The 20290-nt window shown below is 38.7% G+C and overlaps 1 protein-coding gene across 4 annotated transcripts in view; it reads right to left on the bottom strand.

Annotated features, from left to right (window-relative positions):
• The window catches only part of ATP10B (ATPase phospholipid transporting 10B (putative)), a 207300-nt gene that overhangs the window by 14327 nt on the left and 172683 nt on the right, over positions 1-20290 (bottom strand). For all 4 annotated transcript variants that reach the window (XM_061456584.1, XM_061456583.1, XM_061456585.1 and 1 more), the window contains 11 exons: positions 20129-20214; positions 17344-17450; positions 13589-13720; positions 11242-11369; positions 9857-10109; positions 8646-8881; positions 4656-4835; positions 3500-4085; positions 2856-2962; positions 2005-2131; positions 345-529 (listed from right to left, as the gene is read on the bottom strand). In XM_061456584.1, the coding sequence (XP_061312568.1) occupies positions 345-529; positions 2005-2131; positions 2856-2962; positions 3500-4085; positions 4656-4835; positions 8646-8881; positions 9857-10109; positions 11242-11369; positions 13589-13720; positions 17344-17450; positions 20129-20214 (2127 nt within the window). The remainder of the gene's footprint in view (positions 1-344; positions 530-2004; positions 2132-2855; positions 2963-3499; positions 4086-4655; positions 4836-8645; positions 8882-9856; positions 10110-11241; positions 11370-13588; positions 13721-17343; positions 17451-20128; positions 20215-20290) is intronic.

The raw sequence follows: 20290 nt of genomic DNA, 5'->3' as shown, positions 1-20290 counted from the left end.
AAATGTCTTCCCACAGGTAGCACAGAGGCTTAAAGTATCATTGTAACTGAAATTTCCATTGCAAGATCAAAAACCAGATATCAACATTATTAAGGACTCAAGCAGTCTATTTTTTAAAAAGAATATTTTAATTTGGAAAGATCATTGTATTTTAATTAAGTAAAACTCTAACTGTCTTGTGTTTCAATTCATGCTGTTACATGTGATCTAAAGGGTTTCTGGCCTAATGCTGCTATGTAGGTTTTAGGATGTCTGTTTTGTGTTGAATGCAGTCTAAAGCAAAACACTGTCAAGCTGCAAAGAGAGGGAAAGATAGTAAATTCTGTGTCTCTCTCTCTACTCACCTTACTTTCAGTGTTAATGGTGAAGACAGTGTCTCTTTGGTTCAAGAGTTTACAGGAATATGCAATGTTAACTGCTGTTTCCTGTTTGTCTCCTGTCAGCACCCAGATTTGTATCCCGGCTTCTCGAAGAGCTGCAATAGTGTCAGGCACTCCATCTTGCAGCCGATCCTCAATCCCTGTTGCTCCTGGGCAGACAGGAAAAGAAGTTAAGTAGTTTTCTTTCATTTCTTTCATTTCATGTTGCTATTTTCTTTTTTAAGAAGAGGTCTTTGACTTCCAGCCGTGATCCTGAACTGATAAAGAGCTGATCCAAGATCTTGTCCAGCAAACAAACACACAGGCACAAGATCTGCATTTGAATTAAGATCTGAATGTGTCAGCAATCAAGTTCTGGCATTTCGTTTTACTCGTTGCTAGAACAATGCATTTCATTTCTTTTTAATAATCCAAAATGACAATGTACTGGCAGAGAAATTACACCACATGCATTTTTAAAGTACTGCACTAAGTCCCATCAAAGCAACCAGAAGAAGATGAACCTTGACTATTTAAATGAATGCTATCCCTATTATCCAGTCAAATGCTTCACCCATCAAAGGGAGAAGCACTGGAACAGTAAGTTTTCTTTTTGAAAATGCACAAACTTAGAAGCAGATGAAAGCGCTCATCCTGATAACAAGTCACCATCTGTATGTTGCAACATTTCTCCACTTATCTCTTCCACTAGAGGTCAGTTTGAAGATGCAGCAACTCTGATACATTAAACATGGATATTGATTTAAGCTAAAAAAAAAACTTGTGAAATTAAGAATGAAAGCACACAAGATCCTTAAGATTTGGCAAAGGTTAACAGATTCTGACAAGATCAACATTACCTCTTATGTGGTTCTGCTTATGGCATTTACTGTTATTACTCTAATTTTTTAAGTCACTGCAAAGATTCTGAGAAGCCATAACGCTAATGGCTTGCAATCACAGAAATTCAGGATAATGAAGTATGGGCACAGATTGTATTCACAGAAAGGTGAGACTGAGATAGCTCCAAACATCAAAGTCCTAAAGAGCAAAATGTTTGGAAACAAAATGAATTCCTCCATAATTTGACAGAATAGTGTTAGATATGGGGATGATGGATGATGCTCAAGTGCCAATGAATGTAAGCTTTAACATGAAATATTTTCTTTACAGAGTGCAGAAAGCAAACATGACAATGCAACAGCAGCAGGAATTCACTAGCAAAAATACCTATGCTTTTAAGTTACAATTTTTTATAATACAGTTTAGTTACCCGAATTCCCTTGGAATTTGTGCTCAAACCTGAAGTTAATTTATAGTATTTTAAAGGTTTATCTAAGGACACAGACCCATGATTGAATTATGGGAACTTCATCATGTACTGTGTTAGCTAAGCCACAGTATCAGCTGATGTACATGGTTTTTACTCCTGGCACATGTTTTCAGTACACTTTTTTCAAAGTTAATGCTGCTCAAAATGTTTAGACAGTCATTGGTCTGTTTACCCTAGCCCTGAGATTTCCAAACCTCAGAGGAAGGCTTTTTGATATAAATTAGTATAAGGTGTTGTCTGTCTGATTGCCAAGAATATCACAGGAGAGCAAGTGAGATACTTCATACAATGACAATTCTTATTTTTAGCTACCCAGCAAGGTGAGTTTGGTCTCCAGATGCTGTGCTGTCTCCATTAACAGCTCATCTCTGTTGTCAATTGCAGCTTCTGCCTCCCGACGAAAATTGGCCCATTTCTGAAAGTCATCTTCATTCAAGACCTGCATAACACAATTTGAAACAGAGCTCATTGAAAATTTAAATAAGAGAAGAATGCAAACATTCTGGATCACAAAGACTTAACTCCTATCCAGGCTGGTAAAGTACTGTGTCATCTTTAAAATAACACAAACTCTTCCAGGAGAAGACTGCAAGAACTAGTAGCAATGAGAAAAATAGACCTGCCTTCCTGTGTGCATACATGGCCTACAGCTGAGACTTTAAAAATGTGACCCAGAGAAACTCTTGAACACACAGCCCTTCATTAGGACTTGGAAGTGGAAAACACAGTTTCTGAAGGTTACTCTGTGTTTCTGCAGGTCTTGAATATGACCTATGTGTTGCACATAGACAACTTCTGTATTACAGTATCAGGCTAAGATGTACTAACCCAGTCCGAGGGCAAGATTTTTGAAAGCTGAATGCCAAACAAAACAGAAATAGGCTGGCTCCTCTGTGGGCTTTTTATTTCTTGCTTGGAATTATTGTGGAAAAGGTCAGCTAGAGTTACCATAAGAGAAATAGAAATTAACGTTTTGAGACTGACCAAAAATCCATCATCTGCTCATACTGAGGAAAAAACAAAGACAGACTGCAGAACAACCAAAGAGAGGGACAAAAATATGGGTTGTGCCTGACTTGTTCTTATAACCATTATATATTTCTAATAAATCTATTGGCTTGTATGGAGCAAAACCAGAAACAGTTAGGCTAATGCCCTCCTACCTTCTTAGCTATGCACAGAGTTCGTAGGCCATCACGGGCATAGTAGTCCAGATGCTTCTGTGTTTTTTCTTTTATTCTTTTCATTCTCTTCTCTGTGCTAATGTCATCTGTGAAATACAAGGAAAAAAATCCTTAGTTTAAGCACAGACCATTTCAGTACCTAATGGCCTAAGGTTAAAAAGGAGTGGGCATTAGTGAACACTGGATTCCAATATAACAGCAATTCCTTTAAAAGCCCAGAAATGCTGGCAGCACATCAGCTGAAAGCCTGCTAAAGATGCTTGTTTCCCTTAAGACACCATGGCTTGGAAATTTTTGTTTGTTTGTTTGTTAATGTTATAGCACTCTTGCTGACAAGCTGAAATACGATGGTCAGGCCCTTATGACAGTATTATTGCAGTGTACACAATCCACATGGGTTAGCGCTGTCAGTGAATTTTAATTAGCCCATTCCATATTCTGAGCACTACTCAGGTTAAATAAATACCTCACTTCTGATCTGCAAAGATAACACTAGAGAAAGCTGCTTCTTTTTTTTTGTACTTCTAATGCCTAGATATAATATTTCATGCAGAAAAGAGTACTGCAAACTCCTTGTGCTTCTTTATAGGAGACACAACAAAAATAGCTCATCGGCTAATTACCTTTGGCAGAGTCTTCCAACAAGTCCATTATAACTGAGTCAGCTCCTTTTGTGTAGACAACAATCTCTTTGGTTAGAGGGTGTCTCACCACTACGGACATCCTTTTCCTTACTGAGTCAAACCCCAAAGTGTAGAGAATATCAAAAGTCAGGAGCGTGCCTTGTGGCAACCTTACGGTCACCTGCTCAGGAGTTCGGGACACTAAAGTAAAGCTGTATGCCTGGGCAGCATAGACAAGCGCTGCCTCATCTGGGCTCTCAGCCTCATAACAAAAGTCTGTTGGCAAAGAACTGTTAGTCACAGATTTGAAAACTTCATCCAAGGAAGCACTACCAATATCGGTGCTGTCCTTGCCCTGGAGTCCATCGTCTCTACGGCTGGCACAGCAGTCGTTGTCATTGTCACAGCAATCCAATGCAGCAAGCTGCTCCTCTGTGTTCCTTGCACTTAAGCTAGCACCTAGGTCTGAACTAGACTGAGATGATGAAAAAGACTGACTAAGGCTTGCTAATTTTAGCCTCTGAAATATCTGGTGAATCTTCTCCAGGGTGATTCCTGATGGTTTTATTGGCGGTGGTACTGTGACCTAGGATTATGAGAAAACCTATGGTTAAAAAAGAAATAAACATGAACTACAAGATACTTTCCAACGCCTCAATATATTTTTCTGTTTCTAAATGAAGATAATGAGAAAATCAACCTTTTTCTTTTTTTCTTTTTTTTTTTCTTTTTTTTTTTTCCCTATTTAACTGTGGTGAGGAATTCAGTACAGAAATCACAGGTGAGTTGGCATCCAAAGTTGATGGTGATTTGTATCTCTACCTCCAAAGCAGAGATTGAATCAAACCCTTTGTAGTTCTGTCAATAGCCTGAGAGATCAAGAAAACTCAGTATATTCAACATACTTCTTATAGCATATATAATAGAAAATCTAAAAGAAAAAGTGAAGTAGCCATAGCTATTCATCAAACATAAAAAGCCATGTTAGGAGGGCATATTCACAGGCAGGGAAACAGTAGATATTACAGAAAAGGTTAAAGAACTAAAGGAGAATTTCCAAACCATTTTTTCACCATTTCAGGTTTCACGGAACACTACAGTACGTTGTTAAATAGAAGCATAATCAGTTTTCCTCATATACTTGAAGTTAGATTACCCTTTGTCTTGGCTCAGTAGCTGTGGAGACCAGGACTGTATTGCAGATGGCAAGGGCAAGAAAAAAGTCAGTAAGGGATGTGGAAGTCTTCATATGTATAAAAGGAGAAAGGTTTTCAGTCTGGAGCGCAGCTTCTCTCACTCGCCTCAGCAGCCTGCTGTCAGGAGTCACATCCTTTTCCTGGAAGAGAAATTACTTAATGAAGATTTTTTCCCATTCACCCTTGTCCTTAAGGAAGAACTATCAACTAGAGAGCTGCTTCTAGCCTCTATTTACATCTAGAGTTATGTAAGGCAAACACCTTTTGTACTTAACATCTAGGGAAAAAAGGATACATTTCTAAAAGCTGTATAACTAGATAGTTTGAATGAAATGCATCTTGGAATAGAAAACGATTTCAGAAATTTATTTCGAGATCTACTAGAAATCAAAAATAATCTATGCTGTGTCCCCCAACTTTGAAACTGCTGACTACAGAACTAAGGGCCATTCCAAATGGAAGTGGACTTGTGATCTCCCATTTCAGTTTAGGAGCTGATTGTTATTTCAACAGAGAATATACTGTGCTTATGGCTCGGCTATAACAGTATAACTTTTTTGTTTCCAGAGTCATTTTGCTTTGTGTCCAGAAGAAGCAGCTGTCTCAAACTGTTCTTTCTCAGTTTTTACAATGAATACATACATACTTCATTTGTTCCTGAAATGTTACTGTAATTTTACTACCACACTCTTTCTAATCAAACCTAAATTTGCAAGCCAAACTACTTAATGTCACTTAAGATTTAATTTGATATAGGGGTATGGGAGTATTACTTTTAATGGAAATTTCATCTTAGCAGAGCCATAGTTATCAAAAACTTCCAAATTTAAGAGAGACCTTCCTGTAAGCCAATGCTTTTGGATGCCTTCTTTAAGGAACTGCCAAAATGATTTATCTGCTTTCTAGCTTATCTCAGTTATTACCCTCTCATCCTTCAATCTGGCACAGTTTTCTTAAGTTCCATATATATGCAACAGAAGTCAGGCATTCACCTTCACGGCTATGTTGTGCTGAGCTCAATATGTTGCATAGTAACTCCTGCTTGCTAAAGTGAATAGTGGTTCTTAAATCATCCTAATAATTACAAATAAATCTGCTGTTTATTTTGCAGTACAGAGAGCAATTGAAATCTGAAGAGGAAACAAGGTTTTGCACTTTCTCTGCTGCAGGAAGCTGTGGTTCCTGTGGCTCAGTGTTTTCATGTTTCTTTTGTTTCACATATGGAGAAATGTTTTAAGTACAGATGCAGTCATTTCTCCAGCAAACTGATACATACTGAGCATAAGCCTGATTTTTGTGTTATCTTCTCTGGTCTATTAAAGGGAATCAGGGGCTGAAAAGTTAAAGCTGTCATTCTTTCACAAAACTTCACTGCAGGAAACAATTGCTATGGGTAACTGTCTGTTGCCAATACTGTGCTTAGTCCGTTTAGCAGTCCCAAATAGCTTAACCGAACAATTCTAATGAAGAACACGTATGTGCAGACACAATTGTCAAAACAGTTATGTTGGGAATTATATTAGACTTAAAACATGAAGGATCAGAAACTCACTGACTTGCCCAGCTATTCGTATAATGTCCTTGTGCATTTTCACAATTGGAATGAACCCGATGAACCACAAATTACTACTCACAGATCTCAGCCTCTCCTACCTGTCACCATCCCGCCCAATCTCTTTTGCATCTATATCTTCAACATCAGCCTCTAGTTCATGCCAAAATGCAGTAGTGGATATTCCACTTTAGTAGAAACTTTCTGAACTCAAAATTTTCCTCTGGAAAAAACAGAAACCTGTCAGGTCAACTGTGGCCTCAGGTTTTAGAAACAGCGATATAAAAAAACCCTATTTATTGAAAAGATTCTCTCACTTTCTTTTTCGTGGTGAAAATAGGGTGACCTGAACTTCCAGCCTTATGGAACTGTTTTTAATAGCAAGACACTTTATTAGAATTATTAAATCTAGAAGGAAATGGACTGTCATGATCTTAAATCATAAGAATAGCTAAAAAGCAGACAGAGTAAATATTAATTCTCTATCTTCTTCCTTTGTTCAAAGATGTATTTTTTAAAGAAACTTTGACTACTGAAAGTACATTCAGGCCCGTGATACTTTCTGTGTAACTGGAGTACTCAAGATGCTCCAGATTTGTAGTAAATTACAAATGTATCAGAAAAAGGTGATAAAAGTTCCAAAGCGCAGGAACCACAGAGGCACAGAAAATTTTATTATCCCCATTTCATTAATAGGGAATTGGCTTGCCTGATAAAGAAAGATACTACTATGCATCATTTGAAGGACATCAATACATTTTACACCCTCTGGGCAATTACTACTTATTCATATTTGTCATAGAGGTTAAATGATTTATCCAGATAGAGTGACACCTATTAGCAGCTAAGGCTGGTTATTTCCATGACAGAAGCTTAATCTTCCTCTGCAAAAATCTTTGATACTAGTTCCTCAGGTATTGCCCTTACAGTGGAAAAAAAAAAACAAAACAACAAACATGGCAGTATATTTATAGAAGATTTCTGGCAGTAAAAACCATAATCGGTGAAATATGCTGGCAAGAAATTAATTTATCACATTTAAGAAGTCTTATGAGGACCACAACAGGTCCTCAAAAGTCACGACCTATGGGTTCTCAAAAACCAGTTGAGGGGTTCTCAACATCCCATGAGGACAGGGCTGGCAAATGCTTAGGATAACAACTGACAACGCCTCATATTCCAAGAGCAGAAGTACTGACTGTTATCTGCTACATGACAGAGGAACTAAATGAGGCAAATAATATTTTATAATAAATTTACATCCTCCCCCCAAAAGTCAGTAAATCTAAAACCTTGCCAAGAAGTTTTGAGAATTTTGAAGGGTTTTCCAGGCATTTAATTTTAATTGGAGTTCTAATTTTGAAAACGTTTGACATTGTCCTAGAGTCCATAGAAGCCTTGTCTGAAATGTCTGTTAAGAAGACTTTCAAGAAGAAAAGAACAATCTGATTTTAATTGGGGTTGTCTTAGATTTCAATACATTTCAGGTCTAAAATTCATCAGAATCCAAGACTTTCCTAGAATTGCAATGAAGACAATGTGTCCTTCCAAGTCAGTACACACCAGGTGGGGCAGAGGTCGCCTAGATACTGAAGGAGGACAAGGCTTTTCAGAATCTTGCAGATTTCAACATCTTGCAGGGTTCAAGACCTTATCCTGAAAAGTCCTTTTAGTTTAATTTCTATAATCTTTGTGCTACTTTCTCTCTTTTGCCTTGAAAAATGCAATATTTATCTTTTGACACACTAACAAACTCCCAGAACTGCTCTGGAGAGTGAATCTTGGGCATTTTGCAGGCACAGCGCAGGCGTGACTAAACTTTGTTTAACAGAGATATGTTGCAGTGCTAGATGCAGACGTTTGTGGCTTTTTGAGCTATGTCTGAACTCAGATTTCAAAGCCATATTCTCTTCCTGAACATCATCTCCCAGGAGGACCTGTGCCTCCTGTTTCTGCAAAGCCAGGCTCCAGACATGTCCGTAGGTCCTCTTGCACAATCCCAGCCCAGAATCCCCACTTCATTTTGGTGAACCAGAACAGCACAAAAAGCTCATTCCTCTTTCTGCAAAGTACCTCTTTCCTACTGTTATGAACCACAGCCTCAGTCCTTGGACCCTAAACTCATGTTTCCTCCTCCTGTCAAGCAACCATCACAAAATCTCACCTGTATGTCCCCACTCTTCTGCTGCAGTCTTTGATACAGGGAACCAGATTCCCAAACTCTCACCTAGCTCCCTGCAACTGCAGCCTGCACACTCCAAGCAAGGACCCCAATGCTTTGCCTCCTTCCTTCAGCTCCTCTAGGAGTTGGATTGCTCCTGTCTCCACCTGTTGGCTTCCCATCACAAAACGCAACAGAAAGAACTTACAAGCATGAGCTCGATCTGTTTGTACTCACAATGGGACTGCTGAACGCCACTTGAGACTGGTTGCTGTCACGACGACCCAGCGACCTGTTCCTTGTATGACCCTGAAAATGAGCCCTAGCACTCTGGCACCTCCTTAGAGGTCTTGTGGTCCTCTGCTTAAAAGTGCCTGGTGTCTCAATATTAATTGGAGGAAGAGTGAGGTGCTGAAGTTTTGCAAAGTCCTCATTATCTAAATCCAACTCTTTGTGGGTTTCCAGGCGCTTGGCTGTAAAAAGACAAAACGAAACCTTACTTCTTACTCTGGGTTATTTTTTTATTTTTTTTTGGATTGCCTGGGAGGAATTCCTTGGCTGGTCAAACCAAACCAAACCAAACCAAAGCAAACCAAACCAAACCCAACCAAACCCAACCCAACCCAACCCAACCCAACCCAACCCAGAACATCTCAGGAACCAACACCAGAAAACTTCACTATCTACTTCATTTTCTGGCAGCTCCCACTTTCCAATGATTGTTATTACAAGTGAACAAAAATACATTTACAAACCAATCAGTCATGGTTTGTATGGACTTCTGCTGATGCTTGGTCTCTTTAGTTGCATTTTGCAGTTGACTGGAAGACGAGAGTGAAATATGGTAATTCACAGATTTGCTAATGGTTTCAGTCACAGAGCACAAACATCTTTCTGGCAGCTGCTTGCCAGCTTAATAAAATCCTTTGTGCAATGTAGAGAGAAAGCGACCAAGAGTGAGCCTGTGTCAAACCCCTAGATTCAGAGCACTGAACACCAAGAGACTTTAGATAAGGACTGCAACTAGGGTCAACGCAAGAAAATGTGCAGCTGTAGCTTTCATATCACACAGAAGACTATGGTAATTACTTTTGGACCCACTGATTTTAATTACTAACTAATCTCAATTTGTGAGCTTATAAAAGGTTGGCTGGCATTCATTTAGAAATCAAAGAGAAAATGTTCTCTCTGCATGCTCAAGTGGGTATTGAATGCAGGGCAGAGCCTGAGATGCCTGCAGAGGAAACTGGAAAACTTTTCCCATCTGACTTCTGAATCATTTAAAACACCTTCACTTTTGTGACTCTCTAACAGGAGTCCCTCACAAAATGAAGACAAATTCACAAAGTTCTACATTCAGTCAGAGGGCTCATTAGGATTAAATATGAATATTTAAATTAATAACATTTAGTTGCTTAGAGAGAAAAGCTAATATAGAAGTCTCTCACCATTTTCCTGATGTGAAAATTCAATTCCATCAACAGTACAGCGTCGGAATACCATTTTGTTTTCTGTTAGCGTCCCAGTTTTGTCTGAGAAGATATACTGGATTTGTCCAAGATCTTCAGGAATATTTAGGGCACGGCACTGTATGGGCAAATCTGTTTCTTCGTCATACAGGTCAATGTCATTGTGAATTAAGAAAACTTGGCCCAACTTGACTAACTCGATGGACACGTAAAGAGAAATGGGGATTAAAACCTGAAAGAATTTAAATTGAGGGATGAGATAAGTTTTACTGCTTTCTGTCAGCAATGTCCTGGCTCAAGTATACCAACATTTCTGAAAGAAACAGTTCTTCCTAGAGACTGTTGGACTCAGTAATACTAATAATTCAAAGGAGAAAAAAAAATCCTGCACAGAACAGCAATGGATAAACAGGGACAATAAGTGGCAAATTTAACAGAAAATTCCTATAATACCAAATGCAAAGATGGGTCCTTTAGAAGACGCTCTTACAAAGCGCATTGTCTGGACTGAGAAGCATGCTTGCCCTTACCCTCCTGAAACTCTGAAAGGGATGCAATAGCACAGACTAACACTTAATGTAAAAAAGTTCAACAAGCAATTCCTTTGCACGCAACACTTCCCACTCAGTAGCTTCCCTGCCCTGAATAACGAATTCTGAAGATGCACAAATATTCTGTTTCAGTAATGAAGAATAATCCCCCAAGAAACCTCTGAGCAGCTCTGAAAGTCATTGTCACATTTCATTCATATTAAAGAAATTCTGTCCACTTAAATCTCAGCAATTACCTCAAGAAATCTGGAAAGTAAACGTGATTCTTTTCCACCTGTCCCATAAAATGTTCTCTCCCAATTAGGCTTAATCAGACTCAGATATGCAAGCATCCTACTTCTAATTTAGTTTCTTTCTTAAACCAGCTGAACTAAATCTAATTATTATTCCCTGTTTGGAAATAATTACAATTTCTGTTTCACCATTTTCCTGAGATATTAAGTGGTGTTCTATTTTGGAATTCTGGACATAAGCAGAAAAAAAAAAAAAGAAAAAAAAAAAGGAAAAGCTGACATTTGGATGTAAACATCCTCTCTATTGCGTATGCTAAAGATTCTGGAGTTATTTGAAGATATAATACGCATACTTCCTATCTATATCCTTGTGGGTTTCAACTGTAAGCAAGAAAAATCTGCAGTTAGAAAGGAATAAAAAAGAATATATTCTTTTACACATGCGTGATTTGAAACGTCTAACAATATTTTCAAATAGGATTAAAGAGGAGCCGCGCAACCATTAGTCGATATTAATTTTTCATTAGTGATTACACTCAGTATTGAAGTTTCTTCCTTGAAGAAGGCTTTTGTCTTTTACCTGCAACAGGATTATCATTGTCAAGAACATGTAGAAACCGGCAAGAAATGGAGACAAAAAATTGCCATTCTCATCCGGGACATCATAAGGTGGATGCTCTGAGAAGTTTCCAGTCCAAATGCCATGACCTGCAGGAATGATATCCAATATTGAAATACGCTGAGAAGTAAGGTGATTAACAAAGCTTCTAAAATTTGCAGATACGGACTGCTATGATAATTAAAAAGAAAGAACATTTCTAAAGCAATAGACCCCAAGCAATGCTGCAAACTTATTGGAGAATGCAAAGTACATGAAGAGCTTTATAGTACATGCATACAATTGATATGCTAGTAAGAAAGGAGTGGTCATGGATATTTTTCTTCTCTCCTTCAGCACATGTTCCCCAGGGCTCCTGGCTCTGCATAGACCTTTCCTCATTCTACAGCTTGCTGCTGAAGGACTCCATCTCTACCACTTTAAAAATTCTCAGCACTGGATACTCCCATTCCTCTTTCTAACAGAAAGAAATCTTGTAACCTCTATGGAGACAAACTGAAATCTTCCTTATCCTTCCTGACTGTTCAAGATTTCAATTTGTCTTTTTTAGAGCTTACAACTCCCCTATAATTCAGTCTGGGCAGCTTGTTTTTACATTCCTTTCAATTGAGTTGTACCCCAAAGCTGCTTCTTCCTGTGTCTTAAATGTCAGTAGATATCTTTGCACTACTACAACAGAGCCTTCATTTCTGAACTTAACAGCATCCCATCATGATTATTTTACCACCTTTCACATTGCCCTTACTGAAATAAACTTTGCTCAAGGATGTTACTAAATTTATAGCATCAGAAACTTCACACAGAGCTAGGACAAACAACTCGGTGTCCCTCATTGCACCATTGCTCCAGATGCCAGAAACCTCTATCAGATCACTTCCCATATCCAGCTCTGATAAAACTTATATTAACATCAGCTAAGCAAGCAGTTGCTTTGCAGCATCTGCCTACTGAAATGCTGCCAAAGAAATGCAAATTATCCTCACTGCTAGAGACCACAACTGGTCAGAGCAAGGACAACTATGCTCTATAAGCCACTTCTTACCCTATTTTTCCACTGTGTGCAAGAAAAGTCCCTAAAATTGATCCATCAGTGATATTTCTTCCTAGAACCCTACATTTAGACAAGGCCGCAAAGCTTGGTAGATCTACAAGATATATTGAATTGACTAAATGGACTTGTTAACGTTTACGTTTCACTTGCCATTCAGACACTTCATGTTTGGGGTTTTTGTTTGTGTTGGTTTTTAAAATCTGATCAGATAAATTGTTTATTAAACGCTGAGACCACTTTAAAACTTACTTTTAAGGATGTTTCTCAAGGGTGCTTACACACTAAACAATGACTAATCTCTACATCTACATGACAGCAGCCAAGGAACAACAAACATAAAGTGTCTCTCTGCCTCTCAAGGGAGTCCATGTTATCTTTCAAGCAGTGACCCATTCAGAAGTCAGTGGGCTTAAACTTTGGCCCTTTCCTCAGGATTATTCCTCCCCATGGCAAGGGGGTGGGAACTAGATGATCTTAAGATCCTTTCCAACCCTAACTATTCTATGATTCTGTTCTGTGATTCTTTGATTATGAGATCCCATTAATCCTGATGTGCCTGGGACAGACTGCAATCAGGACTGGAAGTCAAGCAGGTGCTTATATGCAGTGGTGATGATGCTTTTGAAATTAGCAATCTAGTAAACTCTAGTCAGCTAACCCCAGTTACTACATTCAAGAGTGCTCACTTGCAGGGACCCCAACAAAATGCAGCCTGCTCCTACTTAAACTATTAATTCACCTTACAGCCATTTGTAAAGGGGTTCTTAAGAAGGAAGGTAGCTGTCAAGACTGTAAACTGGGTGAATTAGCCATGTGCAGCTCACGGGTTGTAAACTGGGTAGCTCTGGCAAACATCACTCCTGAACATATTAGAAGATGTTACGAAATGAAGGTAAAGCTACATCATTTTACCTTTGTTGCTATACACAAGGAACAAACATCCACTCAGGAGACAAATCTTACTTGGCAAGTACCAATTTCTGCAATGTATTAACCCAATGACTTTCACTTGCTAGCTTTACACACACTGTACCACATTGAAGATGGGTCTTAACTGAAATAGTTGTAGCCATGGATGAATTTTCTCCCATCTGAATTGCTCAGATTTTCCATTTTAACTTGTCTATTGGAAAGACCAAGCAGTCTAAAGAGCATTCAGCTCCGGATCTGGTCTCACTCATGTCTATAAGATCAATTTTAACCACCATTTAAAAAAAAGCAATGAAACAGAGGTTTATTTTTGTCAGTGGTTCATACCTACAGCTCCAACAAGACACATCACAAACAGGAGTCCCACACATAAGAAAATATCCATATTCATCTGTCGCTCTATCTTGCTGCGCTTGTAACGAGGACCGCTGTTATTTAGCATGGCCTTAGTTTCATGACCTTCAAAACACAAATGAATATCATCACATTCATGTAATATTTTGTAGGGTTTAGTGCATTGTTTGTACCTTGGGTTTTTTGTTGTTGATTTTTTCTTTTTTAAGTATTTCTCTCATAAAAATGAGAGCAGGATATTCATAACAAATATTCATTTGACTCTACTTTCATTCAGTAATTTCACTGCTCATCTTCATATTTAACTGAGTAGCAGAATATATATTACAGACTAAATCTAGAAGTTTACAAAAGACCTCCATTACGTTACAGATTTCAGCTGTCATACGCGTTTTATTTTCCCAAAGACAGCAAATTCAGTAGGATCACAAGGTTTATATAAATATTCAAAAATCAAACCTCCTTGAGAATGAAGGGAAAAAGAACAATAATAATATATTTTTGTATTTCATAAACAACTTGATTAGGTGCTAAACTGAGTCCTGAAATCTGCATTTGAACATTTTTCAGCAGCTATTTAAAAGCCACTAAACCCATTACATTCATTAACTTAAATAAAATCCAGCGTGCCAGATCCAGCAGTGACAGACACTGAAGTTACACAGTTTTTCCGCTATGTAGTTGTAATGTGCTAACAAAGCAGTAGGACAAGAAACACCCACCCCCAGAGCCCCACCCCAATCCTTAAAACTTACTGAATTAGAATGAGCTGATATATTTGTGACGGAAAAGGGAGTGCTATGAGAAGCCAAGAAGCAGAAATTGCTTTTATCTAAATATTACCTAAACAGTGGCTCCTCAATTGGGATGTTTGGTTACCATCTGTTGCTATATTAAGTGGCATCTTTAATATTTATTTCTGTAGTCCTTTTTCTTGAAAATACAGACCCTGTAGACATGTATTTCGTTTTCATTTGTATGTGCATGATGTGTGTGAGAGGGACTATTTTTTAAGCTACCTACTCTCTTTCTCTAGGGAAGTGGTTGGAACCAGAAGCTGGAAGTGCGATTCAATCATTCCTGCTGGATTCATTCCAGGTTTACATCAAAGGTTATTAATTGAGGCAGAGAGCAAGAGAGAAAATTACTCTCCAGCCTTATGTTCAGGACATTCACCCAAGAGCTGGGACTCTTGGCTTCCTGTTCCAATGCATATGTAATTATTTACAAAGCCTGGAGCTATGTCAGTGGGACCAGCTTATACTACCAGTGCTCCTTCCTTTCCAACTCATGTCTGTGTACATACCCACTCATTCCACACAGTCAGGTATTCATGGTAGAATGTGTGAAGCAGGAGATGTATGTTCACTCCCATACAGGCAGAACTGACAGCAAAACCCAAGTCTTCCCTCCAGTGAACAAATGCTCTAACCACCAAGCTACACAGAAGAGGAGGGTACTGCTGCATGCGCTTCTGTTCCTTCAGCAGCTGTGTGATTCTTGTTCCTCACTTTTCTTTTATGTCATGCTTAATAGAATGTTTTGTATTGAAAACACAATCCCTCCTAGAAAACCCTCAAGGAAATGCAGATGGATTCATTTCAGGAAGATAATAGGAAGAGATTCCTTTCCAAATATCAGCTCTATCATTCCCTTCCATTTCAGCTGACCAACAGGAAAATAACATATCTGTAATACAGATATCACCTTGCAAGAAACAATATCAGAAATAAGAGGAATAAGCTACTCTGTTCTCCACTAATCCTCACAGTTCTATATGCTGTGCAACACAGCATCTCACCTACCCCCCCACTAGTACCTTGTCTCTCTATTGCTGGATGCTGATGGGCTTTTCTAAAACTTCATTCTTGTACTTTATTATCCAAAAAGCATATAGATCTTGCTGCAGCCTCTATCACAATGGGAAAACTACATTGGTTGCCACTCAGTAATGAAGTTTTTGTACATTTGTGCTATTACCTTGTGAAGAACCACAGGTAGCCATGAAAAGTATAACCAGATTTGGGTCAGATGAGAACTGCACAAGCTAAACAATCACATTAAGTGATGGCTGTGCTTTTCCATTAGAAAGAAAGTTTGAGGAGTAATGGAGTTATAAAAACTGAGAATGAGCCATCTTATTATGTAGCTGATTTTCATTGTTCAGAAAAGGTCACAGACCATGATTAAAATCCAGAGTATAAGCAAAAAACCCTAGAAATTAGGCTGGTACTGGCTCAAGTGAGTCTATTTTTAGAAGAAAAAGAATAAACTTTTATCCTGACATTAGGAATAAGATGTCAGTTGGAAACTGAACACTTACTCAGATCAAAGACACCCTTACCTTGAGAATGACTTTAAAACTCCAACCTTTGCTACTAGCATTTTAAGCAACATTAACAGAGATCCACATTAGGATCTGTGCTGCTAGTCAAAGGAGTGTACTGGGAAAGGTTGACTAAAGAGAAATAAAATAGAAATTCAGTCAGGAGAAGGGAAGACAAGTTACTCCAACTGTGTAGGGAATGATCCCTACAGAGATTTTTATATAGTAGTTACAGCCAAAAAAATGAGTGATGAATTTGGCTCTGGCTTTCCTCCTCTATCTGGTAGGCACCATCCCTATATGTGGTGTCCAAAGAGACAGGCAATGAAAGATCCACAAAGTGAAGGCTGCTTTAGAAACATATGGGAGCTCTGGACATTCAGAGTCCATGTCTGCAATAGTGAAGAAAAATGGGCACTTGTCAGGTAAAATAATCTGGATTGGGGAGATCAGTCTCAGATAAGTGACTCTTGCAGAGATGGTGATTTTTCTCTTAGTTGCCTTAGCCTTGAACTCCTTGCTGCTGATTAGACACAAAACAGGTGACATGACTACTGGGAAGATAAAGATAACCAATAATGGGATAAATTGTTGTGTGTAAACTGACTTTTATTTAATCTACAAATAAAGAGCATAGCTGATACACTCTATCTGAAGCAGGAGAGGGAACAGCTGGCAAAGTCAATGATAAATCATGCTCACTGAGTAAAAGCAGTGGTAACACTGCAAAGGTAAAAGACACTGAGAAAAAGATGGACCGACCCTCTGCTGAACATGGCACTGCTGCACTCGATCTGGGTACTGATGCTGTCTTGCTTAGTTCACACATCTGCTGAGTGAGATTCATGGTTGCATACCCACACTAAATCTATGTCAGCACAAACCTGTGCTGCTGCTGCATCCTCTGTTACCTGCAGCTGCTGCTCTCACTGCCGCCTGTGTGCTGGCACTGGCACAGCTTGGCTTTGCGATGATCTTTTATTTTCCTGCGTAGATCTTCAGCTGCACCACTGTCTACCCTGAGGAGCCAGTGAGACCTCCCTTAGGGCAGCCGTGTAGGTTTTATGCCAGATGGAATTAGTATTCTAATCAGAGATGCAGAGCTGAGAGTTAAACTCACCTTAGCAATTCTTCACTTGTCGGGGTATTTTTGCAAGGTATTGCACAAAGAGCAAGATATCTGACATACACAAGGATGCTGTCACTTGCTATAGACTCAGCTCAGGACTTGCTGACTTTGGAGATGGATGGTAATATCTTTACTTCAAGAAGTTGCATAATTTTCCCATGCACAACCAGTTCTTAAAGTGCCAAACTGTTGTGCAATATTAAACTACACTTATTTACTTAAAGATATTTACAGGGAAATTCTATGTTTAACTAGATAGACAGTACATCTTACCTGCATATATAACAATTCCTACTGCAGCCTCAGTATTTCTGATTGTACATCCACGGAGCAAGAGACTTTCAATGTTAAAACCAACCCGTTCATGATTTGGTTGTTCCCTAGAAGAAATAAAGGAGAACAAAATGATGCTTTTTTCTGTTCTAATACTGAATTAAACAAAATTTTTGTGTGCATGTCTGTTTTAAGTTGAAACCAAGGAACTGTGAAGGTCCTATTTTGTTTGTATATCACTCAGCTTCAGTAAGGACCCCAATACTGTTCACATGGTGTGCATGTCATGATGTCAATAGGAATCAAGTTCGGCTTTCAACTGGTACTTTATCTGGCAGATTGAGCACCTCATAAAGGAAGCCAAGATACATGAAGCTCTGTCATTCAAATTAAGTTCTTTTAGAAAGCTAAACAGGGTTTGCCTGCTGTTGGAGGTTCAAACAAATACATTGCACCCTGCAAGAGCCTCTGACTCTCTGTCAGCCACCAAAGGGCTTCTCCTCTTTGCGAGCTTCACTTGAGCAGTCTCTAGGCTGAGGCTCTTTTCCTCACTTTCACACTGGATGGAAGACTTTTTGTCCTGGCTGAAGATGTCCCATCACACACCAGATCCTCCTGACAGCAGGATAGACAGATGAAAATTTAATGAGAATTATAAGGAGAGTGCTGCATCAGGAAGGTAATTTCTTACTTGCTTATGCAAACAAAAGCATAAACCTACTTTTGCTCACAGTTTTTATTATATACTCTGATAGGCTCCTTAGAGATTTTTCACTTCAGTCACTTTATCTGTCATGTAAATAACAGCATCAGAATTTATATTTTTTCTAAAATACGTATCTTTTGCTACTTTCTATTTCATATTTGGCATTGCATATACCAGTAAACTACAGTGTCACCTATAGGGAGAGCAAGGCTGGATGCTACCTCAGGACTACGTACAGCCCTATGTCTATGTGCAGCTGCACATGATTACATATCAAACTAGAGATGTGAAACAGATTAGGTGCCAGCAACCTACAGCTTGTGGAATTGAACCCCCCACTTCCAAAACCCAATAATGCCCGAAAACTGTTTTTCAAGGAATGTAGATTCAGCCTTGGTGAACTTATTTAGTAGAAGCTTTCTTGCATCCCCCTGAGCAGTATTTGCTATGGCGAAACATGTCAGATGGATGTCACCAAGTTCTTTCTTATAATTTTTAGCAGAGAGAGCACTGCTGCTATTTTGTTGCAAGCCAGTAAAGCCTCAATAATTTATTAAGGGTTCCTGGAGAAAAATGCAACCTACTCCAAGTAATTTGTGTTTACAAAATAGCTCAAATAACAGCAGACCAAAGACAAGCTCCACTAACTGTTAGTAAGTAATTTTTGCTGGCAAATTCTTTCATTTACCCCTGAAGCAGGGAGAGAAAGGCAGCTAATTCCATATTCCACCAAACAGACGAGATAATAGGCATTTACAAGAGATTTCTGTTACAGACTTTCAATAGAGATTTTAAGATCTTGAAACCAGTCCTGGGGCCTAAGGGTATGTATTTGTGTGTGTTTTCTTGTGACATATTACCTACATTTCTATAATCTCAGTGTTCCTGTGCCATATTACAGCAGGATAATTGGAAGGATTGCTTCAATTTAGGTTATACCCAATGGTCCTCAAAGCCAGGAACCACAGCCAGCGATCAATACAAATTTGACCTCTTTTTCCCTTGTAAGATATCACAGTAGAGGGGAAATGGCATTTCTATTAGAGGCATCTTACTTGCAGGGCATAAATTCTCTTGACCAGAATAAGTACAATCAGTGCTAATAGGTGATAACCCCCTGGTTTACTCATGTCAGAGGATCTGTCCATTTGCAGCTACACCAAGGCATCACTTCTTGCATTCTTCTAGAGCCATTAGTTCCTAGTTTAGCTACGAGTAACCTTAACAAGGCATGGATAGGGGTGGTGACATGTTCATACAGTTAAATTATTTGTATGATGTGGGACATGCATTTGGTATGGGGCGGTGGGTATTTCTGTGATGTGGTGTGGGAACCGGCGTGGACCAACAGCTGTTCTGAAGAGGGTCCTGGGGAACAGCTGCTGCATATTAGAAGGCAGAGAATTTTAGGACATGATCCATGCCATACAAATATACCTTATAGTCAGGGAGTGGCCTTAAAATTGCTGAATTTGCAAATTTGTCAGTAGAGATTTCCCCATTATGCTTGTGTCAAAATTATTTAATGAAGAAAGAACATAAGGAAGAGAGGATATAGCTTTATCCTCACATAAATGGTGAAAGACACCTTTTTGATACCACTCGAACACATTGGTTCAGTAGGATTTTGCTTGTTTGCTTGCTTTTTCTCGCTGTAAGAAGTAAATCTGATTTGTTTGTTAGATCCTGGATACCTTTTCCCTGTAGCTGTAAATATGAAGAAACTAGAGCCATGCAGGTGAATAACCTGAAACCTTGGGAAGGATTTAGAGTTAAAATCTAGCCTACTTTGACCCGCAGAGGTCAAACATAAATGAGCTTATGTGTGAATTCTGAAAGGAGCTGAAGCTTTGTGACAGCAGTGTGTACGAAACAACTGAAAATTCATTGTCAAGCCTTTGTTCTGCCTTGCTTCAGAACACATATTCCAGTCTACATTTTACATTGACTTCTGAATCCAGGAATAGATAATAGTGATATTTCATCATTTTCTGCAAAATATAATTCTTCCACCCAGTTCCTCCAAGAGAAATGTTAAAGTTTAGATACAAAATACATTTGTGGATAACAAATACTTACATGTACCCTTTGAATTTATTGAGATCATTGTTAGGCATTTCACAGATGATGGTGTTTTGGAAAAGTTCGGGTTCAAACAAAGCATTCTGCAAGATGAAACACAGTGAGAATTAGTGTCAAATATGATGCATACTTGAAATGCTAAAACACTAAAAGCAGCTA

The sequence above is a fragment of the Pezoporus flaviventris genome, unplaced genomic scaffold, assembly GCF_033815535.1.
Source record: "Pezoporus flaviventris isolate CSIRO_AGI_PZ_B2104156 unplaced genomic scaffold, CSIRO_AGI_Pfla_v1 ptg000023l, whole genome shotgun sequence".
NCBI classification, from domain to species: Eukaryota; Metazoa; Chordata; class Aves; order Psittaciformes; family Psittacidae; genus Pezoporus; species Pezoporus flaviventris.
This window is presented reverse-complemented; position numbering and strand designations above follow the sequence as displayed.